General features: G+C 57.6%; 1 protein-coding gene and 1 long non-coding RNA gene across 3 annotated transcripts in view; both read left to right on the top strand.

Moving 5' to 3' along the window:
* The window catches only part of STUM (stum, mechanosensory transduction mediator homolog), a 57,464-nt gene extending 38,445 nt beyond the window's left edge, over window positions 1–19,019 (top strand). For both annotated transcript variants that reach the window (XM_027046118.2, XM_053208923.1), the window contains exons 2-3: window positions 10,433–10,612; window positions 18,263–19,019. In XM_027046118.2, coding sequence (XP_026901919.1) covers window positions 10,433–10,612; window positions 18,263–18,297 — 215 coding nt within the window. In that variant the 3' untranslated portion in view covers window positions 18,298–19,019. The remainder of the gene's footprint in view (window positions 1–10,432; window positions 10,613–18,262) is intronic.
* A 2,497-nt stretch (window positions 19,020–21,516) lies between these two features.
* Window positions 21,517–23,654, top strand: LOC128312958 (uncharacterized). The gene is made up of 2 exons (XR_008292996.1): window positions 21,517–22,246; window positions 23,004–23,654. It is a non-coding gene; the product is annotated as an uncharacterized LOC128312958 (long non-coding RNA).
* The last annotated feature ends 630 nt before the right edge of the window (window positions 23,655–24,284 follow it).

Here is a 24,284-nt window from a genome sequence, read left to right as displayed (position 1 = left end):
TGTTGCTTCTGATGCCCCCCGCCCCCGAGGCCTGAGAGTCGCAGCTTCTTAGGGCCGACCGTGACCTTCCATTCATCTGGTTCCGGCCGGACCAGACCGCAGTGAGGAGGGACCTCTGTCCTCGGATGCGGTCACCCTCCCATTTACATTCCCCCGTGCTCCCCGGAGCTCAGGTTCAAGGTTGTGCCCCTGACAGGGCTGTGCACAGGCAGCCGTCCCCGGGGGGTGACGGAGAGCGTCCGGGAGCGAGCCACAGCCGCTGACAGCAGCACGGCTCGATGACCGCAGAGCCCGCGTCTGGGATCAGACTTGCCTGACCGGCCGGCCCAGGGCTGGGGGTCACCTTTGTCAGGAGCAGTTACTTCGGAAGACAGCCCTGGCCTTCTCCTCCGAGTTCCAAGAGGCCCTGGGACCCCGCTCCAAACCCAGCACCCTCCGCAGCTCCCGGGTGAACCTGCAGGGCTGCAGGAAGAGGTCATTGGCCCCCGTTCTCTGTCCCCGCGCCCTGTCCCCAGGGAGCAGAGCCGCCCCTCATGGGGAGGACGTGCCAGTCACTTCTGGGCAGGAGCGGGGCCGGCCCCAGGCCCCTGTCCCCCGGCTGGGCCGCAGAGGGTGACCTCCCCGCCCCGGCTCCGCGTCGTGGGGGGCTGATCAGAGTCTTGTGCTAGTTACCCACCAGGGTGTGTGACGTTTTCATTCCGTATCTCTGAGGCCGCTCTCTCCTCCCCTCGGGGGAGGGTTCTTTTTTCTTTTTTTTTATTTATTTATTTTGAGAGAGAGAGCGAGCGAGCGAGCGCGGGGCAGGGGAGGAGAGAGAGGGAGACAGAGAATCCCAAGCAGGCTCTGCTCCATCAGCACGGAGCCCGACACCGGGCTCGATCCCACGAGCCGTGAGATCGCGACCTGAGCCGAAAACCAGGAGTCGGACGCTCAACCGACTGAGCCCCCCGGGGGGCCCCCTCAGAGAAGGGCTCTTACACCTGATTGTACGTTAGCGCCCGACGGGGCGTGTTTGTTTTCATTTTTTAAGCAAGTAATTCCTGGCTGGATCCCTGTGCCGTCGGTGGTCGGGAGGCGGGGCCCCTGACCTGCCTTTTCACGAAGGTCGGTTAGAGGATTCTGATGGGCAGATTGGTTTGGAAACTGCTATAGATCCCTCCCCCGCGCTCCCCTCCTCATCTTATCGGGTGCCCTCACCCCTCCTTCCACCCTCCCACTCCCCACCGCCCACAACGCCCGCCCCGCCAAGCAGCGTCCTCTCAGCAGGTAAACAGGCTTACGTTTCTTGAATGTGCTTGTTGAAAGCGTGGTCCTCGCCCTTGTCCCGCAATCCCGCACCTCGTTCTCTCCCAGACCTCTGACCCCCTGCTTCTGCTTTGTCACCCTCTCAGACCTCCCCCTGCAGAGGCCACTCGTGGCCGGATGCGCCCCTGCTCCCACCCGGTCCCTGGGCCTGCAGCCCAGCATCCCGAGTCCCTGTTTACGCTCTCCCGACCATGGGTCCCCGGGTCACCTTGTAGAGCGGCAAGCTGAACCCAGACCCGGCTGGGCCCTCTTCCCCTCCTTCTGTGCAGCCCCTCACTGGGTCCCGGGGACACCACCTCCTCGGGTCTTCCTGCCTTGTCCCCGCGGCCACCCTGGCTTCCCGCCTCTGACCCGTCACCGGGATCTTGGCACCCTCTTTCCTCGCAGCCTCCTGCCTCACCCCTTCCGCCCCGTTCTCCCCTCGGGGTCACAGCGTGTGCTCTGTAACTAAAACCCGACTGTATAATCAGTCCCCTGTCGAATCCCTTCCCAGCGGCTGCCAGCAGCTGGAGAGGGAAGCCAGGCCTCAGGGCCTCTCCAGTCTGACCACTGCCCCCTGGGCCCCACTCTATTATTTTTAAATTAAATTATTATTATTTTTTTAGAGAGAGAGAGAGTGCAAGAGTGGGGAGGGGCAGAGGGAGAGAGAGAGAAAGAATCCCAAGCAGGTTCTGCGCTCAGCGCAGAGCCCGACTCGGGGCTCGATCCCACGACCCTGGGATTATGGCCTGAGCCCAGATCAAGAGTCAGACGCTCAACCGACTGAGCCACCCAGGCGCCCCTATTTTTTTTCTAGTGAAGCGTGAGCCGGCCTCGTCTCCCTCGCTCCGCTGTGTGCACCCTGTGTTGCTGCTCCTTTCGAGGCGCCGTGTGCCCGCGAGGGTGCGAGCTCCCGAGACGGCGGCGGGCCAAGCCCCCTCCCTCCTGGGCTCCACATTCCCTGGACCCGGTACTGGCCCACGGCTGGCGCTCAAGTGGAATAAATTTAGAACTAACACGTTACCATTGGGTACCGCTCTTTATTTAGCGGGTGAGACTCATTGAAAACAATTAACACCTCTTCGTACGAAAACGTGCTAAAGCCGTTTTTCAAACTCACTGCTGAAAAGATTAAAACGATGCTTTCATACTGTGAAGCTAGGCCCTTACCCCTAACCTTCCCGCGGCACCTGTAAGCTTATAATGGCAAAAGGGACCTATGACCGTCATTTCCTAATTAGCGAAGTTATCGGTCCCGGTTAATGATGGATTCTTCATTTATCCACACGGACGCAGCTGCTGGTGACATATGTAACGTGTCGTACAAGTCAGTGCGTGCGCGAGGCACTTGTGTTTTTGCGCCCAAGAGTTATCACGAGCACGTCAACGCGGGTCAGAGGGCAGTGGCCGGGAGCCCCTCCCACACCTCACGCACGGAAGGTCGCCTCCTCTTTCAGACAGAACGTTGCCGGTGTCTTGGCCAGCATTGCCGTTTCGCACCGCCCCGCGTGCCCACGGAGCGGCCGGTTCCGTGGCGGGCGGGTGGGGGTACGTAGAGGCCCAGAGGCCTCTGATGGGCTTGGTGATTCCGGCCAGGTTCCCTCTTTGGGCAGCTGATGGACGGGGTGCCTTTCGAACTCTAACAACCTCTGAGCTCAGGGACAGTCGCCTGATGCTCAAGACGTCCATGTATATAGCAGGCTGAGCCGTATGAAATCGCTGTTCCCCGGCTATTCTTGACCCATGAACGTGGTAATCTCACGTGGTCTGGCCCACGGAAGACAGGCCGGGAGCCTGAGGCTTGGCCGCAGCTACAGAACAGAGGGTCACAGGAATTCAGCCAGATCCCACCGAGTCCGGGCACTGTGGCCACAGGTCACGGAGACCCCTCTGCTTCAGGGTCTCCCGTGAAGGACTCTGGCCCCGGGCAGGGTGGTGGGGGGAGAGCTTCAAGGATATTTTGCAAATCACGAAGGATGAGGGTTCTTTACTTGTTTTTTTTTTTTTTTTATTGCGTTAAAATTCGCACAGCAAGAAATTTACCGCCCCAGCCGTTTTTAAGCACACAGTCCAGTGGGATTAGGAGAGTTCGTAATTGTTCCCTAGCCACCACCACCACCCGTCCCCAGAACTTTTGTTGTTCTGCAAAACTGAAACTCTGTCCTCATTAAACACTAAGCCCCCTTCTCCTCTCCCCCAGGCCCTGGCCATCACCATCCTATTTTCTGTCTCTAGAAGTTTGAGCGTTCTGGTCACGTATATGGGGTCACACAGTCCTTGTCCTTCTGTGACTGGCTTATTTCACTCCGCATGACCTCCTCCAGGTTCATCCAAGTCGTAGCACGGGTCAGATTTCACTCCTTTTTAAGAATGAATGACATTCCAGGGTATTACGCACCACAGTTTGCTTATCTATTCATCTACCTGTAGACACTTGGGGCGGTCACGTGTTTAAAAAAAAAATTTTTTTTAATGTGTATTTTTGAGAGAGAGACAGAGACAGAGCATGAGCAGGGGAGGGGCAGAGAGAGAGGGAGACACAGAATCCGAAGCAGGCTCCAGGCTCCGAGCTGTCAGCACAGAGCCTGAGGCGGGGCTTGAACCCACGGACTGTGAGATCCGTGTGAGACTGTGTGACCAGAGCCAAAGTCCGACGCTTAACTGACGGAGCCACCCAGGAGCCCCAAAAATGTTTATTTATTTTGAGACAGAGAGAGAGCAAGTGGGGGAGGGGCAGGGAGAGAGGGAGACACAGAATCTGAAGCAGGCTCCAGGCTCTGAGCCATCAGCACAGAGCCCGACGCGGGGCTTGAACTCACGGACCGCGAGATCGTGACCTGAGCTGAAGTCGGACGCTTAACCGACTGAGCCACCCAGGCGCCCCTAGGGGTCCGAGGCTTTAGCCATTGTGCACAATGCTGCCGTGACCATGGGTGTGCAAATATCTATTTGTGACTCTGCGTTCAGTTCTTTTGGGCGTATATCCAGAAGTGAAGTGGCTGGCTTATGTGGTAATTCTATTTTTAATTTTTTGAGGAAGCCTCCGTATGTTTCCCACAGCAGCCGACCTAATTTACCTTATTTATTTATTTTTTTTTACCGTAAGGATGTAACACAAAGAGCTCAGGCTTCTAAACTAGACAGCTCCGGGCTTAAATCTTGGCTCGGCTGTGTGGCCAAATCACCTAGGCTCTCGGAGACGTGGGGTTAGTAATAACTCCCTCCGACGGTTGTAAGGGTTAGAGGTGCGGTAGGCAGGGGGAGGGTAACGCGGTCTAGCGCACCGTACATGTGGGGGGGGTGGCATCTGTGTCATTTTTCCCTGATTTTCCCCCTACATGCCCGTGTTCAGCGTCTGCTCTCTTGCTGTTCCTGTCGCGTTCTCTTTTCCCTGCTGTCCACGCGGGTCCGTCTCATTTCCCACCACGCGCCACGTGCCGGGGGCGCACGCTTCCCGAGGGTCCCTAAGTCCCCCGTCTCATCCTGTGTCCACTGCCGAGCCCTGGGTCCGTGTCCCCATCGCTCCTCAGCCGCTGCCTTCCGGTCTCGGACACTCGCAACCCACAGCACCTGCTGACACATTAATTGTCCTGAATCACTGCTCCCGTTAGATCACTCTCCTGCTCCCAGTGCTGGCCGAGCTCTGTTTCCCTCCGCTCAGGGGCGTGCGCCCTCTCCAGGCATTCCAAGCCCTTGGCCAGTGCCCCAGCAGCACCCCCCACCCCATGTCACCTGCCCCCACAGGACCCCGTGCTGCTCCTGCCTGCCGGAGGAGGCTGGAGTTCAAGTGCCCTACCTCTGTAAACTGGGGCACACCCGGGGCGGGGGTGGGGGGTGGGGTGGAGGATGAGGGGCCTGCTCACTCATCTGGGGGCTCCCAAGGACAGGGACTGAGTCAGGTTTCTGGATGAGCCGCTGTGAGACCTGAGTAGTGTATCCGGCCATATCCCGCAGAAGGGGGAGGTCCAGCAAGGCTCTGCGCCCCCGGCCGGGCTGTCCTTGGCTGAGAGAGGAGGGTCTCCCGGCTTTGGGCCGGTTCCTGGGTTGATCTTAAGTCCGCGGTTGTCACACTTCAGTGGGCATTTGTGTGGAGCGAGGAACTTGCTTAGAAATGCAGGTTCGCCTGCCTCCCTCCCCCAGATTTAAAATCAGATCCAAGGCGGGGGGTGGGGGGGGACCCAGGCATCTGCATTGTTTCCAGTTCTGCTGAGAAGTAACTGACGCCCTTCACCGGGTAAGCGTGAGGCGTGTGATGGTTTGATTGACATCTGCTGTGAAGTGATCGCCTGGGTGGGGGGAGAGGGAGTGGGGGGGGGTTCAGCTCACATCCAGCTTCTCCTGCAGAGACGATACAAGGAGAGAACAAACTCCTCTCCCCGTGTTGAGCTCTCAGGACTTACTCTGAACCTCCCTACGTACCCACAGCAGCGCCAGCTCCCGTCACCAGGCTGGACGGACGCCCCCCCCAGGGCTCACCTCGACCTGCGGTGTGCACCTTCTGACCCCTCCCTCCAGCTCCCCCGCCCCCACCCCTCCTCTGGTCTCTTTTTTCTACGATTTCGGCTTTCGTTTCGTTTTAGATCCCACATATAAATGAGATCACGCGGTATTTGTCTTTTTTCTGTCTCTGGCGTGTTTCACTTAGCGCAGTGCCTTCAAGGTCCACCCACGTTGGCACAAATGGGAGAATTTCTTCGCTTTTTAAGGCTGAATAATATTCCATTGTGTGTATACCTCATCCTCTTCATTTATCCACCACGGACACGTGGGTTGCCTCCGTATCTCAGCCACCTGCTTGGTAAATTCTGCAGTGAACGTGGGGGTGCAGGTATCTTTGGATCAAAATGGAAATGCTGGACCATACGGTCGTTCTATTTTTAACTCTTTGAAGAAGCTCCCTCCTGTTTCCCACAGTGGCTGCACCAGTTTGCCTTCCCACCAACAGGGCACGGGGTCCCTTTTTCTCCACGTCCTCGCCAACACACCTGTTGTTTCTTGTCTTTTTGATTCTAGCCATTCTGACGGGCGTGAGGTGGAATCTGAGTGTGGTTTTGATTTGCATTTCCCTGATGATGGGCGGTGTTGAGCATCTTTTCACGTACCTGTTGGCCATCTGGTTGTCTTCTTGGGAGAAGTGTCTGTTCAGGTCCTTTGTCCGTTTTTTAAAAAAAAAATTTTAATGTTTATTTTTGAGAGAGTGAGCAAGAGAGAGAAAGAGAGAGAGATGCATGGAGTGCGAGTGGGGGAGGGGCAGAGAGAAAGGGAGACACAGAATCTGAGGCAGGTTCCAGACTCTGAGCTGTCAGTACAGAGCCCGACGTGAGGCTCTCATGAGGTCATGGCCTGAGCTGAAGTCAGACACTTAAGCAACAGAGCCGCCCAGGTGCCCCTGCCTTTGCCCATTTTTTAATTGAGTTATTTGTTTTTCTGCTATTTTTTAAAAAAAAATTTAGGTTTATTTATTTATTTTGAGAGAGACCCCAAGACAGTTGGAGTGGGGGAAGAGCAGAGAGAGCGGAAGAGAGAAAGAATCCCACAGCAGGCTCCGCATTGCCAGCGCAGAGCCCGATGCAGGGCTCGAACCCAAGAAACCGTGAGATCGCGCGACCTGAGCCAAAACCGAGAGTCGGACGCTTAACTGACTGAGCCAGCCAGGTGCCCTTGTTTTCCTGCTATTGAGTCGTAGGAGTTCTTTATGTATATTGGATACTGACCCCTTATCAGATGTATGGTGTGCAGATAGTTTCTCCCATTCCACAGGTGGTCTTTTTGCTTTGTCGATGGTTTCCTTTGCTGTGCAGAAGCCTTTTGGTTGGACGTAGCCCCACGTGTTTATTTTTGCTTTAGTTACTTGAGCTTTAAGTGTCCTCTCCAAGAAGCCATCACCAAGCCCCACGTCAGAGAGCTCTGTGTCTGTTTCCTTCCAGGAGTTTCTTGGTTTCAGGTCTTATGTTTAAGTTTTTGGTCCATTTCAAGTTACTCTTTGTGAGTGGTGTGAGGTAGGGGTCTAGTCTCGTTATTTTCTATGCGAATATCCGCTTATCCCAGCGCCATTTATTGAAGAGACTGTCTTCTCTCTGTCAAGTATTCTTGGCTCCCTTGTCAAAGAGCAGTCGACTCTCTACGCCTGGGTTCCTTTCTGGGCTCTCAGTTCTGTCCCATTGGTCTGTTGGTTTTTATGCCGGTACCATATTGGTTTGACGATCGTAGCTTTACAGTACGGCTTGCAATCAGGAAGTGTGACGCTTCCCACTTCGTTCTTCTTTCCCTGAGTTCCCGGGTCAGCTGAGGTCACCACTTTTGCTTTGCAGATGGGCAGAGCCACAGGCTGTGCTCTGTGTCCAGGTGCTGCCATAAACGGGGCTGTTGGGTGGGCTGCACAGTGTCCCGTGTGCCTGGCATGCTGGAGGCGTGTTCCACAGTGAGCGGGGCTACAAACTAGTATCCTGGCCTGGTGTGGCGGGAGAAGCAGCTCTGAGGCTGGTAAAACTCATTCCTTGTTGTCTTAACTCTGGCCAAGCCATGCCCCCCTAGTTCCCTGGGTGAGCAGGTGCACTGGTTTCCCTCTGCTGGCTTTGCCTGCCCTCGTCCTGATGGGAGCACCCACACAGAGCTTCCGGCCGGGCTCATCAGATGGGGCAGCAGGTGGGACTAGGGAGGGCAGCTTAGAGCAACTCTCAATTTTCCAAACACACCTTCCATTGGGAGGGGCTGGGAGCCGGCCTTGGGGTTGGCTGCGGATTAATCCTCTTGCCTATGCGCAGCAGGGAAACCCTCCAGTTGGGACTGGCTTTGCCCCCCGGGGTGATTAGCCTGCCCGGCCTCTGGCCTGGAGGGTTTCGGGGTGTTCCAAGTGGCTGGGAAGTCCCCTGCACAGCATGTGGGGCTGGGACGCAGCTCCCTCCCTGGGCAAGCCGGGCTGTAAGGCCGGCAGAATCCTTTGTTTGGGGATCCAGAGCAGGCAGATCTGATTCTGCACCGACCCCTGGTGAGCGTGTGTCACTGGCTTTGGGGATTGCGACGTGGGCCCTGCGGGTGTGGCCCGCGTGCCCCGATCTGTGCTGGGTGCTTTGGATCGCCCCTGCCCCCGTCAGAGCCGGAGATGTGCCTGCAGTCCTGTGGAAGCAGATCAGAGGGAGGGCGCCCAGAAGGGACTCGGGGGGGACCTCTGGTGGTGGCGCGCTGGCCCGGGGAAGGGGCTGGGGGTCAGGGTGTAGCCGCTGCTCTTGTCCGTCCGGCGTGGCCTGTGTTGGTCTCTGCGGTGTGAGGGTGCTCTCGCCTCACTGCCCCCGTTCTTGGAGTCATCGGTGGTGTTTTGCTCATGAATACTTGTTGGCTCTCCTTTTGGGGAAGGGCAGTGACGTCAGCAAGGACCTCTGGTGCCGTCTTGGTGACGTCACTCCCTCCAGGCGTCTGCAGGTTTAGCACACAGAGCAGGTGCGATGCAGGTGGTCTGACACGCACGGGACGCTGGGTGCATTTGGACCCTCGAATTCCACCTCCCGTATTCAGGCGCTGCGCTGGGGGCTGGGGACAGTAAGGTGAATGGGATGCCACCTGGGGTCCCAGAGGGACTGTCAGCCCTTCAGGCGGCAGAAACACAGTCGGTGGCAGTTGTTAAGAGGAGGAGGGTGGGTAGGGGTCGGGATCAGGAATCAGCACGTGGACTCGGGTCAGCCTTGGATCTGAGGCACCAAGGGGTGGGCCCGTGGGAAAGGCCACCTCGGGAAGCCAGCGGGGGCCACCGAGATTGGGCAGGGACGGGCCAGAAGCCAGGGTGCAGAGAGGGAGGAAATGGGCCCCCGGGGTAGCTTCCCCGAGGCGTGGGAACCGTGAGGAGGAGGGGGGTGAGGGAGCTCACCGGTCTCCTGGCTCGTTTCCGGAATGGCCTGCTCTCTCGTCTGGACCTGCTATGGCACGTCACCCCCGCCTGCGAGGCAGTGGGAGTCGGCAGCCCCTTTAAAGACGCCCCCTAGGTTTTAGGGGGGCCTGGGCGGCTCGGTCAGTTGCACATCCAACTCTTGAATTTGGCTCAGGTCATGATCCCGGGGTCATGGGATCGAGCCCCACTTTGGGCTTCGTGTTGGGTGTGAACCTGGTGGCCCGGAGTGTGAGAGCCCGTGAAGGAGGGGATTGGCGTGTGGGCTGTGGACTGGTTGGTTCGCAGAGGTTGGGGGGAGGGGCAGTCTCTCGGGGGGGGGCAGTTTCTCAGGGCAGGGGGCAGGACACCAGGTGTCAAAGCTCGAGGGACTCCTGGCTGACACCTGCTTAGCGCGGAAGGCAGAATGATGCCCCCCAGAGATGTGCACACCCTGACCCCCAGAGCCTTGGAAAATGTTCCCTTCCGCAGCGTAGGGGGCTCTGCAGACGTGACTACGGGAAGGACCTTGCGACAGAGGGGGGTCTCTCTGGCTGATCGGGTGGGCCCAGCATCATCACAGGGGTCTTACAGGAGGGAGGCGGGAGGGTCAGAGTCAGGGAGAGACGTGAAGGTGTGGGGTGTGGGAGCAGGGGTCGCAGAGGAGGGATGCGGGCGCTGGCTGGGCTGGTGCGGGAGGGGCCGGGAGCCCATAAACGCGGCAGCCGAAGAGCCTCCGGAAGGACCCAGCCCTGAGGACGTTCCAGACTCGCGACCTCCCGAGCTGTAAGAGGATGGTACCCGCTGCTCGAAGCCGCTGAGGTTGTGGTGGCTGCTGCAGACAGGGGACGGCCACTCGTCCTGCTGTGGGCTGCCGCGAGGCCCGGGGCCCAGTAGGAAGGCAGCCCAGCTCCAGGCAAATGACAGGTGTGTCGCGACATTTCCCGTAGGGACCTGGGGAGTCCTACCCGGTAAGGGCCCTGGACACATGCACAACCCTGCTCTGTGTGCCCGTGGATGTTCGGTAAATCTCAGGCTCCCCGTCCCCTCCCCCACTTGCAGGGACGGCTCGTCGTGGCCCCAGGACCGTGCGCCCCCTCAGGCTGCCACATGGGCCTCGCCGGCGTGGGGCTAAGAGGCGGGCCGGGCCGGAGTGGGAAGGTGCTGGATGCTGGCCGCTCCTCTCCGAGCTCCTGGGGGGTTGGGCAGCCGGGCCCCCGGCCGGCCGTCAGCACGCAGGCCAGCGTGTCCCGGCACCCTCCGAAAGCTGTCCCCTCTGGCCTCTCACAGGGACGTTCGTCTCGGCCTTCGCCGTCCTCTGCGGAGCCCGCACCGACCTCCCGGACAGGCACGTGTGCTGCGTCTTCTGGCTCAACATCGCGGCGGCCCTCATCCAGACCCTCACGGCCATCGTCATGGTGGGCTGGATCATGAGCATCTTCTGGGGCATGGACATGGTCATCCTCGCCAGTGAGTAGCCCGCCAGCGCCCTGCTTTCTGGGGCGGGGCCGGGATTCGGGGGGAGGGGGCAGGCGCCGAATGGTCTGGGCGGCTGTGATCCTGCGGGGTGTTGGCGCTTTGCAGGCAGGCCCGCCCCTCCCTGGAGCCCGGTGCTCAGGAGGGCTCACAGGTGTCCTCGTCACGAGTCTGCAGCCTCCTGGCACAGGGGACCCTCCCCACGCGCCCGGCCCAATGCCTGCAGGGAATCCCGAGTGCAGACAGGCAGAGACCCGGGCCAGAGGGCGTGAGCAAGAAAGACAGAGCTGCTCATCAGTTCAGACGCATCGGCCTCCTCTTTATCAAGGAAGCAGCCCCGGAGGACCCTGAGTGGCCGGGGCGTGGCCCGCGTGAGCTGAGGTCCCCGTGCCTGGCATCCCCTGTCTCCATCCTGCGGTTTTCCAGAAAGAAGGAAAGCCTTCCTGGCATCTCTGCCCACGGGACGCCCTGTGACTGTGGCGTGTGTTTTGTTTCGTTGGACAGCCAGGACAGCACGATTTGCCTCCTCCTTGGGATCTCAGCGTTGCTCGTTGTGCTGCGTGAACCCTTGCCGATCATTTGGCCCGCACTTGGTGCAGACACAAAACTGTTGTGCGCGAGTGCTTAATGTTACAAGGTCAAGTTTGCCAAAAATGACTTGATGAACCTTTAAAAAATAACCTGGCAATATGCCTGGAGATAAACCTAACCGAAGAGGTGAAAAATCGATACGCTGAAAACCATAGAAAGCTTATGAAAGAAATCGAAAACGACACACCCCCAAAGATGGAAAAGCGTTCCATGCTCCTGGATTAGAAGAACAAATATTGTTAAAATGTCGATACTCCCCAGAGCAGTCTACATATTCAATGCGATCCCTATCAAAGTAACACCAGCATTCTTCACAGAGCTAGAACAAACAATCCTAAAATGTGTATGGAACCAGAAAAGACCCCAAATAGAGAAAGCAACCTTGAAAAAGAAAACCAAAGCAGGAGGCATCACAATCCCGGACGTCAAGCTGTGTTACAAAGCTGTCATCATCAAGACGCTGGCACAAAAAGAGACACACAGATCAATGGAAGAGAATAGAGAACCCAGAAACGAACCCACAAACCTATGGCCAACTAATCTTTGACAAAGCAGGAAAGAATATGCAGTGGAAAAAAGACTCTTCAGCAAGTGGTGCTGGGAAAACTGGACAGCGACACAAAGAAAAATGAACCTGGGCCACTTTCTTACATCATACACAACAATAAACTCAAAATGGATGAAAGACCTCAATGTAAGACAGAAAGCCATCAAAATCCTCGCGGAGAAAGCAGGCAAAAAACCTCTTTGATCCTGGCCGCAGCAACTTCTTACTCAACACGTCTCCGGAGGCAAGGGAAACAAAAGCCAAAATGAACTACTGGGACCTCATCAACATAAAAAGCTTCTGCACAGCGAAGGAAACAATCCGCAAAACTAAAAGGCAACCGACAGACTGGGAGAAGATATTTGCAAATGACATATCAGATAAAGGGTTAGTATCCAACATCTACAAAGAACTTATCAAACTCAACAGCTAAAAAACAAATAATCCAGTGAAGAAACGGGCAAAAGACACGAATAGACACTTCTTCCAAGGAGACATCCAGGTGGCCAACCGACCCATGAAAAAATGCTCAACGTCACTCATCATCAGGGAAATACAAATCAAAACCACAATGAGGTACCACCTTACACCTGTCAGAATGGCTAACGTTAACAACTCAGGAACAGCAGATGTTGGCGAGGATGCGGAGAAAGAGGGTCTCTTTTGCACTGTTGGCGGGAATGCAAACTGGTGCAGCCACTCTGGAAAACAGTGTGGAGGTTCCTCAAAAAATTAAAAATAGAACTACCCTATGAGCCAGCAATAGCACTGCTGGGAATTTACCCAAGGGATACAGATGTGTAATTTGTAGGGGCACATGCACGCCCAAAGTTTATAGCAGCACTATCGACAAGAGCCAGTGTATGGAAAGAGCCCAAATGTCCATCGATGGATGAATGGATAAAGAAGCGGTGTGTGTGTGTGTGCGCGCACACACACACACACAATGGAGTATATATATACACACACACAATGGAGTATTACTCGGCAATCAAAAGGAATGAAATCTTGCCATTTGCAACTACGTGGATGGAACTAGAGAGTATCATGCTAAGTGAAGTAAGTCAGAGAAAGACAAATATCGTGACTTCACTCACGTGTGGCATTTAAGATACACAACAGATGAACATAAGGGAAAGGGAAGCAAAAATAATATAAAAACAGAGAAGGAGACCAACCGTAAGAGACTCTTAAATACAGAGAACAAACTGAGGGTTGCTGGTGGGATGCTGGGCGAGGAGAAGGGCTGAGGGGTGATGTGATGGGTGTTAGGGCACTGGTTGGGATGAGCACTGGGTGTTCTGTGGAAGTGATGAATCACTATTCTATTCCTGGAAAAAAGATATTTTGATTAAAAATAAGTAAATAAATGATAACATCCCCCCCCCCCACACACACAAAGAACTAAAACCACTCACCGCTGTTTGGCTCTACAACGATAAAAAGAGATCTTCCAAAATGACTTGTAAAGAAACAACAACCGTACTTGCCAAAAATGGACTGAAGGGTGAGGTGGTAACACCCAACGTCTGCTTTTCCCGGGACTTTCCTGAACTTTCTAAGCAGACGGTTTGGGCCAAGTAGAGGAGAGATCTCTACGAGGCCGACCTCCCTCGGTGCTTTAAGGAATTCTCACGAGTGCAGAATAGCATGGTGTGTTTTAAGCTCTAGGCGTCTCCTGTTGTGGTTTGGACAGAGCAGGAGAAGGTGTTACTGAGGTTTCACGCGGGGTCTTTCTGCAGAGACATGGAGGGAGCCATTTTGTTTCATTTAAGAACGCTTTCGGGGTGCCTGGGTGGCGCAGTCGGTTGAGCGTCCGACTTCAGCCAGGTCACAATCTCGCGGTCCGTGAGTTCAAGCCCCGCGTCGGGCTCTGGGCTGATGGCTCGGAGCCTGGAGCCTGTTTCCGATTCTGTGTCTCCCTCTCTCTCTGCCCCTCCCCGGTTCATGCTCTGTCTCTCTCTGTCCCAAAAAAAAAAAAAATAAACGTTAAAAAAAAAAAAAAAGAACGCTTTGCTCTGTTTCCAGTGGTTTCACAAATATCCCCTCAAGGTAAGAACACAAGCAGGCCTCCAGATATTTGCAACTTTCTTGCAAAGACGTCCAGGGCAATTAAAAAAAAAAAAAGTTCTATGTGGAACCGTGTTAGTAACCTTAGTGACTAATACTTCTCAGAAGTACAAAACATCCTCAGGGGAAATTTTTTCAGTAAAATGAAAATGGCTTAATGTTCTCTAAGCGTAAAACCACTGCTTATTATTATTTAAAAAAATGCAGAAAATGAGGAAGAGAGTGGAAAAAAAAATAGCACGAATAAGGAAATATTTAAAGATATTCAGAAGGAACCCCTGGCAACATTTGGCTCATCATTCCAGAGCCTTTACAGAATATATTCAAATGTATCTTATGCAGTTTTTAAAATTTGGATTATTTTATGGATATCGTTCGTGTTTGAAATTTGGTGAGGTTTTTTTGTTTGTTTGTTTCGCATTTCCATGTCTAGAAATATATGGAATTTTAATTACTTTCAGGATCTCCTTTGGATGTCACGATTAAGTTTTTCCCTTTGCAGAACATAGTTGAAAAAACCTTTTGCAACTAGATGTTCGATAAACGCTTTCTGGTGACGAAAACCACCGGTGGGAGAAGGGCACCTGTCCGTCCGTCCCTGCGGTGGGTTCCCCGGTGGGTTCCCACTCCGGGGGGGTGGGGGGGGCTGTTGTTTACCTTGAAACCAGCAAAGGCCGCCCTTAAAATCTGAGTTTGTGCTTCTGTTCAGTTTCCTTGGCCATCACTTCAAGGGGAAACGACTTTACTTTTAATGTGTATCAGAGGGGAATTCTCTTTTATGGGCGAAAGAGACGCATTCACGAAGTGCGGTCTGTGCTCGGGCACTGGATCCTTGGACAGCCAAGGGGCCTGAGAAGACCAGTTCGTGAAAACAGAACGAACTCCGCAGATCGCACCGTTTCCCTGATAACTGCCCCGTGCTTATGTGTGAGGCTAACATTGGGAGAACATGGCTCAAGGGTACCTAGGAATGTTTTTGTGCTATTTTTGCAAACCGCCCCAAATCTGAAATTCCATCGCCCTGAAAAGTGAAAGGATTAAAGAATAATAATCCCCTTAGCGAGACCTCAGAACAGACACCGCGCGTGCCTTAAAGCAGCCACGCTCGTCGCCGGGTGCCCCCGTGCGGGTTTGCTGTTTCCACGTGTTCCGTCTACCTCATTGGGCCACGGATTCTTGAGGACAAGGCACCACCTTGCCCCTCTCTTCACACCCCAGGCTCCTCGTGGTGTCCTGCACACAGCAAACCATTCGTGGGGGCGACTCTCAGCGTCCGAGGTAGGGACGGCAGAGGCAGGAGGGGAAGTCGGGAGCCCTAGAAGGATCGGGAACAACTGTCGTGCCTGGGTTCGGGGTCCCCTGACAGTCCAGGCTCTGGGGCACACATAGATGCTGGGGCCAGGCGGGGCCGGGGGTCAGTGACTGGGCAGGCCACCCGGCCAGAGAAAATGCAGGCACCAGAGCCCGCGTGGGATCCAGCAGATCGGTGGTTGATCGGTCAGACTGGCTTCCGGGAAGGAGGTCGTCCAGCAGCAGAGGTCAGGGAAGACGTGGGGTGGCTGTTCTGCCAGGGGGTCCCAGAGTCAGGGCAAACCAGGCAGACCCCGGGAGACAGGGACAGCCAGAGAAACAGGAGGGGAGCACCAAGCCTGGCCAGCAGTGGGAGGGATAAGCAGGGGAGTGGTCAGGAGGCTGGGGAGGGCCGTTCTCAGGGCAGACACTGCCCCCCTCAGGAAGTCAGGGTGGAGGTGGGCAAGGAGACCGAGACCGAGGCAGGCCCGTCATGGGAGCCTCCCCCTGTGTGCTCAGGGGAGGGTGCGGGCCATCGCAGGCATTCGGGGGGAGGGTGCGATCGATCGATCGATCGATCGATCGTAGGCTGTGCAGCGAGGCTGACGGTTCCCCAGAGGGAACTGGGCGCTTCCCTAGGGGCCTATGGGATGGCTTTTTTTGCCATCGCGCCAATGGCCGGCGGGGCACTTGGGCATTTAGGAAGGAAACCTTCCACTAGAGCGGAACGTGTCGTGTCACCGGCCTGTCTCAGTAAAAGTGAGGTGGCGCCTAATCCCTAGAGCTTTCTGGTTATTTTTACCTGGGTCACCCTTAAAATCCAGGGACCACGGGGTCTGTATCTCAGACATAATTGAAAGCCCCACCCCCCGCCCAGACCCCAAGAAGATGGGGGGGAAACCTGGTCACATCGTCTCTTTCCATCACCCCAGACTGTGGTCTTAGCCGGAAACCCCTCCCATGTCCGGGTGGCCGCTCTGGGTGGGCCACGGGCTACCAGTGCGAGAACCCCCATTTCCACCCCTCCCCAGGCCTTCGCTGTGGTCACTCGGCTTCTTGGATGTCCCCACACTGGCTCCGGGGATGCTCTTTTTGCACCAGAGTCTTTAGACGTGGCTGCAGCAGGAAACCTCCCAGGATGGACACTCTGAGGGGAGGACCCGCAGTTGACTTGTCCGCCGGAATCAACAGGTGGACGGGGGCTGTCCTTTCTGGGGTCATCCCGCCCCTCGCCGCAAAAAAGAAGGAAACTTCTCGGTCGGAACAGAGCGGGATGATTTTCACACAGCCCTGTCCAGAGCGTCATCGACAAACGTACCCCCAAGAGACCCCCCCCCCCCCCCCAGCAAGAGGACCACCAGGTTAAACCCGGATCTAAGTAGACGTTAAAACCGAGGTCGTAGGAGCTTGCTGCTCTGCTGATGTGAATAACGACAAAGTACGGCCCACGACAGCCCGTCCTGGTCGCGGGTCCATACGTCTTTGGTGGTTCTCTGGCATGCTCCCTCTGCCGCTGCACCCGGGGCAGACGCTGCGGATCGGATTCAGGACGCTTCCTGCTGATGAGTCGTGTGTGTTCTCGATACACGGCTTTGGACAACCGCTGCCCGCTGATCCGGAAAGTCGACAAAATCTGTTGGCCATCCCCCCACCCGGCCTCGGGCTTTCCCGAGGCGTTAGGTTTTCTGTGTGTGGCTCCTGTCCCTATAAAGGGTGACCATGTGGCTCAGGCAGAGCCAGGCTGGGGCCAGGATGGGTCGCTTCCAAATCTTCAGTCTGTCCTGTAGGCATCTCTCCTTGGGCCCACCTGGAATTCATCTCCAGGCGCCCATGGGGGGCGGCGAGGAGAGAGTGAGGGGCAGGGGGTGGTCCTGGAGGGAGCAGTGGGCTTGGTTGAGCTGTGGGGCTGGGGGTGGCCCCATGAGAGCCTCCCGTGAGCCCGTGCAGCCCAGCATGCACCTGCTGATCCCTGGACCGGGGCACAGTCCTTCTACAGCCTCCTCCTCAGCCCCCGTGGCCTCTGTTTTTACCCTGTTTTCACCCTGTTTTCTCTCTTTCTTTCTCTCCGCTCCCTCCTGCGGCCTCACATCTTGTGTCGCCCCCAAGTTTCCCAAGGTGAGTCTGCCGATGGGCGATGGGCGGCCTCGAACCCGCCACTGGCCTCACTGCCCCCAGAACACGGATGCTCCCCACCACCCCCCCCCCCCCGCCACCAACTTGGCCATCAGGCTTTTATTTTGTTTTTGTTTTTTAGATCTGTTTGTATTTATTTTTGCGTCTTTTGTGTATCCCGGGTTTTGCTTTTGTTTTCTTTTTGTTTGGATTTTTAGCTTTTGGCTTTGGACAACGTTGAAACATAGACAAAAGCCGAGGGCCTGGTATACTGAGCCCCTCAGCGCCCACACCGGCTTCAACAGCTGCCAACTCACGGTCACTCCTGTGTCATCTGGGACATCTTCTCTCTTTCCTACATTTCCGCCCCCCCCCCCCATAATTAGGACTCAAAATTGGTGAATAATTTGGGAAATTGACAAAAAGCAGTCAAGTCCACAGAAGTTCCCTCTGGGGGCTGAGTGACCAGCTAACGGGGGGAACCTTTCAGCAGATTCCAGTGGCTGAATTTTCCCAACGGCCTCAAAATGATTAACGGTGTTTTAAAGGCTTGGAGCCCTTTGTGTCCCACACGTCCGGCTGCTTGAGCTCACACATGCGGTGACGGTCTTTTGCGTCCTGTCTTCTGTTTTGCTTTCCGTCCTCCTGTCCATCCACACGTCCCAGGTGCCTGTCACACTGCCACTGCCTCCCACGGCTCTGCCCTGGGAAGTCACACCAGGCAATGACTTCTGGGGTGTGGCTTGAATGCCTTGAATACGTTGAATACCTTACCGCCCCCACCCGGACACCCTCCTCTCCGATACCCCCAGTAAACCCAAATTTCCACGGCTCTCCATTCATCCTTCTGTTTCCCATTAAAAAGTGCATGCCCCTGGGAAAAGTCGGACGCCCCCCCCTCCCCCAAGCATAGCAGTCATTTCTACTTCAGTGAGAATAAGACCTCACGAACATATTCCGGTTCGCAGGCACCTCCTGGGGAAGTCCCGGAGGAAGCTAGCGTCTCACCCCGTCTCTCTGCTTCTTCCTCGCAGGCTACAAGGAGCAGGGCATCCCACAGCAGCTGTGAGCCCGAAGGAGCCGCCAAGAACTCCGGGGTGGTCTGTGAGGGCCGCACCGGGCAGCGGCGGGCACAAGGACCCTTACGTCTTCTCTTCTGCCGTGTCCTGGGTTTGGAGCGCCAAGGGGGGGCGATTTAGAAAGATATTTATTTCGAAAACACATCTGCTTTTTTTGGCAGGCTGTGAGGCTGCCCACCCCTCCCCCTGCTCCAGAAAGACGCGGGAGCCCCGAGCATCTCAGGCGGGGTAGGGAGTGGGGTCAGGGTTGCTCACAGCGAAGCTGGCATCCTGGGCTCACCCCTGCCTCGCACGGCTCCCTGGGTCCCCCTAAGCGTCTCCTGACCCTGCCTCTCCCTTCTGCAGCCCACGCTTCGCCCACTCCCTTCCTCACGCCTGAAATCTCTGGGCCCGGTTGTGTTTCGATCTTTGCTTCCCTGGAAGGAGGCCAGTGACCCCCACCCCCCCAGACCAGAATCCCCAACGAAGGCCAGAAGCTTTCTCGTTACACTTAACTCCGCTTCTGGCCCGCGGCCCTCCGGAAATCCTCGGGGCTGGACGGGTCTCGGAATTCCAAAAACCCGGATCCGAGAAAGAACGAGAGACGTTTACTGCCCGTTTCCTGCTGCCCAGTCGGGACCAGCTCCCCGCCGTCAAGCACAGGACCGTTTCTGCGGAGAGACGTGTGAACAGTCGGGCCGATTGGGATCAATAAAAACGCCAAATAGCGTCACCTTGTTGGTTCAGGTCAGATTTGGGCCTCAGGAAGCGACGGAAGGAAACCCAGCATTTGAGAGCGTTCGGGGATATAGAGCGGCAAAAAAAGAAAACCGTAGGAGTCGTGCCCTTCTCTCCGGAAACCCCTCTTGCGCACGAGTCCCCGGGGACGTTGCTGTTGTGACGGGGGTTCCTCCCACTGCAAAGGGACAGTCGGGGCCTTTGCGGCACCTGCGTAAAAGATTGTGAGTTGGATCCTGGAGGGGGAGGGGGGCAGGAGCTCACTGAAGTTGTTCGGGCCACTGCGGGTCGAGTGTTGATCTGAGGTTAAGAGAAAGGAGGTCCAAGGTCATGTGACAGGTGGATATCTGCACGCCCGTTTTCGTCTCGCGGGAATTGCTAAACCGTGGGTCTGGCTCCAAGCTGTTTGTGGGCCTGGGGCTCCCCGTAGAGAAGTGGAACCCCCCACCCCCCCGGCCGCAGCCCCTACCCACCACCCCCAGCCCCGAGTCGGAGGCGGCCCGATCCGGCCCCTCTGCCAGCCGCTTGGCTTTGACCACCGCCCGGTCCTCTCCCGGGGCCGCCCGGGGCCGGCCTGCACTTCCTAAACCCCTGGCTGTGTCCGTCTTCCTGTCCTTTCCCCCCTGACCCAGCCAGGCCTCTCTGCTGCTGCTTCCGTGTTTGCGATCCTGTGTGTTTTCAACGCGTGGGACCAGGCTTGGTTTTCTGCAGAAAGGCAGAACCTTCCGGTGGGTGAAGACGGCGTCGTCTGGGCCAGGAAGAGACCAGGAGGCTGCTGGGAGCAGAGGATCTTGCCTTCCGGCCGCGGAGGGGCAGAGAGGAAAGAGCAGTCTCCGTGGCTCGTTTAGTGGCAGTCCAGACACAGGCGGGGTTTTCCTGGGTGACAAGTGTCACCCTGAGCCCGGTGGGGGCGGCCTACTGCAGGGCTCGGTGGGCTCAGAAGGCCCATTCCCCTGGGCACCCCCGCCTCCGAGGCTCCCCTCCGCTGCCACCTGCTTCGGAACCGGAGAGTCCGTGAGGATTGCCTCACCGGGGAGCAGCCCACTGTGGCCTGAGTGTCACCGTCATCAGGTGACGGCCAGTGGCCAGTGGCCTCCAAGGAGTCTGAGGTGGCCGCTCGGGCTGTTGGAAGTTCAGCCGATTCGTTAAACGGCAGCCAGCTGCAAAGTAGGGTTCCCGTGAGCAAGTGACGCAGCACACGGGCGATGGCCCCGAGGTCCCAGGCTCACCCCAGGTGCGGCCTCTCGGTGCTCACGCTTCTGCAGGATGCCCCCCCGCCGCGGGTGTCTGGGGCAGGGACCTCAGGCACACAGAGAAGGCCGCAGCACACGGGATACACCCAGGACCCCGCGGTGGCCCTTGGACCTGAGCGGAAGTTCCTGGGGCAAGAAGGAGCCACCGGGACCCGGGGGCGTCCCATGCATGGTGGAGACTGTTCAGTTCCGAGTCCGCGGTAAAGTCGAGGACCTCCGGCCGGGAGGCCCAAGCCCCGTGGGAGCGGCGGGGGATGGGGGACGTCGGGCCCCGGTCCCTGCACCCTTCTGGCCGCTGTGGGGCGGGGGCCACAGTGGGGCCGACACGCTCCGGCTGCCCCTCTGCCCCGGCTTCAGAAGCGGCAGGCCTGGCCTTGGAGCCCGTTCCCGGCTGCACTTGAGGGGGCGTGAAGAAGGCACCAGGAGCAAGATGCCTTCCCTGTGTGGCCCCAGAGCCGTATGTCAGCCCCGACGATGGGGGAGCTGCCCGGTCCTAACACGGAGGACCAGGCCCCCCGCCGTCCCCGCCTGGGGGCTCCGGGCGCTCTGACCACCACTCCCAGAGGCAGGGCCGTGACTTCAGCTTCATGCGGACGCCCCGAGGGCCGAGGAGCAGCGGGCAGGACACGTAGAGACAGTGGCGGAAGCCACACGGTCACCATTCGCCCAGGAAGAACAGGGACCCAGGTGTCAGAAGGAAAATCCCAACACTGAGCCCTGAGGCCAGCGCAAGGCGGGGCTGAGTCCCCAGGAGGAGAGAAGGCCTTCTGGAGGCCTGGGGCTCTCCAGGGGGAAGGCTGTCCCTTTTGCCACAGCTCAGCTCTTAAAAATGCAAAAGTAGGTCTCAGATGCTTTCTTCCCGAACCCCCATCCCTGCACAGAGGGGTGAGTTTGCGAGGGTTACTTTGGTTTTGCCTGGATCCTGCGCCCCGGGCCCCTCCGGCTGCCACGACACTCGCTGTTTTCACCCCGTTGGTGGCATTGGCAGAGAAAGCCCGTGTGTGTGTCGCGTCAACCGCTTAGGGACCTGGAACTTAGACCCAAGCCCCCCAGGTGGTGGCCGCAGACCTTGTTCAGCATGTTTATTACTCCCGCTTGCTGGTTGGTTTGGAGGGCTTTCCTCAGAGGGACCTTAGGTGGGTCCCAGCTGCACTGTGACCCTCCCTGGAGACCGTGACTTTGCACGTGCGGGAGCCGTCTGGAGCCGCTGCTGACCGCGAACCTGCCCCGGGGCTGTGCTGGCGGCAGGCAGTTCTCGAAGGTGGGGCTGCCTGCCCTGCATTTGTATCCAGAGAGCACTCCGTGGACGCTGGTGTGGACTGACGGGGGTCTCCCGGTGCCCTGGCCGCCACGCCCTGCCCTTCCCGCCCTCGGGGGGAACAGCAAAGTGAGTGGAGGCAGGAGGGGCGCCTCTCCCCGCGGAGGGCGCCGTGTGTGTGTCGGGATGGTGAGGCCAGGCAGTGGGAAGGGAGGCCGGGAGCGGCCTGAGCAGGTGGGCGATGTTCGGGCTCCCGCGTTCTTCACCCGCCGGGCTCTTAGGGCTTCAGAACGCTCATGGGGTCGCGGGCGTGCAAGCCACGTGGGACCCTCCCTGTGGTGATGCGTGGGGCACCTCGGGGGTGACTTCCAGCTTCCGTGCCGTTCGTCTCTCCTCCCGGCTCGTGCCTCCGTTTGACCATCTGTAGGCTGGGGACAAGGGGGGGCTGGGCAGCCAACGCCGGTCGGTCCCTTTTCTTTCCGAGCCAAGGGCCTGGAGGACAACGAGCCCAGCCCGGGCGACCCTCGATTCCACGGTCCCGTCCCGATCCTGTCACAGCGGGAGGCAGAGGACAGGGTCGCACGAGTACGGGTCCTGTTTCCAGTACAGCTTGTCTCTCTCCTCGGCTTTGGTCCCCGGCCCCTCCCTTCCTGCCTGGATTTGCCAAAATGCCAGCCACCCGCAGTCCGTCCCGGGCCACTGTCACCGTAGGTGAGGCGCACAGACACATGCACGCTGTCACACACGCGTGCAACACCCCACGCACACACACGTGTGCTCACAGCCCCTTTGGCGGCTGGGTGAGGACGGGACTGTCTGGGGACTTAGGACTGGGTGTTTCACGTCCGCAGAGGGGCCTCTCACACCCCCCGGGAGCCGTCCCTCCGGCGTGGCTCTGGCGGGCACAGTTCCCCTTTATCATCTGCAGGGCCCTGGGCCTGGAGCTCTTCCTCCTCGGGACCCTTGGCTCAACACCCCCACCCACCAAACCCAGCTGTGCTCGTCCCCCACGCCTGGCTTGTGGGAGGGACAACGTGGGTCTGCCCAGAGCGGCGGGGACCGTGATCCCTTTCTGGGCCCTTCTGGGGCTAGACGGTCCTCTCCTCTGAGGCTCCTTTTCCCACAACCCTCCCACCGGCCCCAGGATGGGAAGCAGCGGGGAGAGAAGGGGACGGAGGTCAGGCCCACCCCGCCTTCTGGGTCAGCGCCTGGCTGGGCGTCCCCACCGGGGAGCAGGCGATGGTGGCCGTAACTGGCCGGGCACCCCGTGGGAGCACTTGGCTGCCCCTCTGCACAGGCCGAGAGATAGGCCTGTCGTAGCTGGTGCCAAACTTTTTTAAACAACATACATAAACACAAGCCTGGGTGTGTGCATATTAGCCGAATTTATATTTGGACGAGTGTTGTGTTGAGACTTGGAGTTTTTGACCCGTGATTGACTGTTTGGGTCTCTCTTCCTTCTGTTAAGCAAATCCCTGTACGTTTTCGTGGTTCTCTGGCAAGACCCGCTGCCCGGTCTCCCAGGGCTCTTTCTTTCTACTCCTGCCTAGACCCACAGCGGCTTCACCCCACCCGCGGCCACTTCCCTTGGGGTCCTACGAGCCTGCCAAGGGGGTTTTCCGGCGCATTCCGTGAACGGGAGCCTTCCTCGGTTCTACGAGAGGGAGAAAGTCTCAGGTTGGGGACCTGGGGAAGCTTCCAGACTTGCAGCCTGGGGCCCAGGCCTGCAGCTTTGCCTTCCCAGTGTCCTCAGGACGGAGCCCTCGGCAGGCCCGCCCGCCACTGCCCGGGGACCCTCTGCTGCCCGGGGCCCCGCGCCCCTCGAGGCGCCGAGCAGGGCCCCGACTTCCCCAGCGCCCCGCCAGCTTCAGAAGTCACAGCCCAAACGCCATGCCGTATACGTCATGGCAGACAGCGTGCATGACGCTAGGAACCTGTATACATAGCCCCGTGTACATATTTATATATTCCTATTATAAATACACAAAGCATGGCAATCCTTTGGCATTCCAAATCTGTGTTTTTTTAAATCCTGGAAATACAACTTTAGACACCTTTTCTTCCTGTTTCTCTTTTCTATGTAATAAACGTTCATGTGACCTTTCTGGTGGCTTCTCAACCCCCTGTGTGCTCTCGTTTTTCCGGCTGGATGGACCCAGACTTGGTCCCCAGCGCCTTCCCGCGCTCGCTCCGCCAAACCTGCTGATGCTGTTCTCTCGGCACGAAGGCTGTCTGTCCTTCCGAGGGCAGGGCTTCGTTTCCCACCCTCCCCTTCTCCTGGGGGTAGATCTTTGGTGATCTGATCCCTTTGGAACTGGGAATTCAACCACCATCCCGGGCATCGCCCCCCCCCCCCCCCGCCCCCGGGATCGCTAGGAATAAGGTACAGACGGGATTCATCCCTATAGACGCCTGGGTGGGGGAAATGTGTGTGACATAGACATTTGGGGGTGCGTTAGGAAGCGGTTAGAAGCACTTCTAATGAGCTGTTCAGCCCTAACAAGGGACCGGTTGAACTACTTGGGAGGAAGGGCAGGGCACAGTCCAGGGCCCCGCCGGCATTTTCTTCACCGACGGGGTCAAGGCCTGGAGAGCTTATCGAGTTTGTGGACGAAGAGGAGCAAGTGGACGAACAAACTGGGATTCAGAAAGCCCCTGACGGGCAGGCCCCAGATCTGTGAGCTGATGCTAAGGGCTCAGCGACAGAGCTGTCCTGGGGAGCGAGCGCCCCTCGCCGTCCCTCACGCCG

This window comes from Acinonyx jubatus, chromosome E4, assembly GCF_027475565.1.
Source record: "Acinonyx jubatus isolate Ajub_Pintada_27869175 chromosome E4, VMU_Ajub_asm_v1.0, whole genome shotgun sequence".
In the NCBI taxonomy this organism is placed as follows: Eukaryota; Metazoa; Chordata; class Mammalia; order Carnivora; family Felidae; genus Acinonyx; species Acinonyx jubatus.
This window is presented reverse-complemented; position numbering and strand designations above follow the sequence as displayed.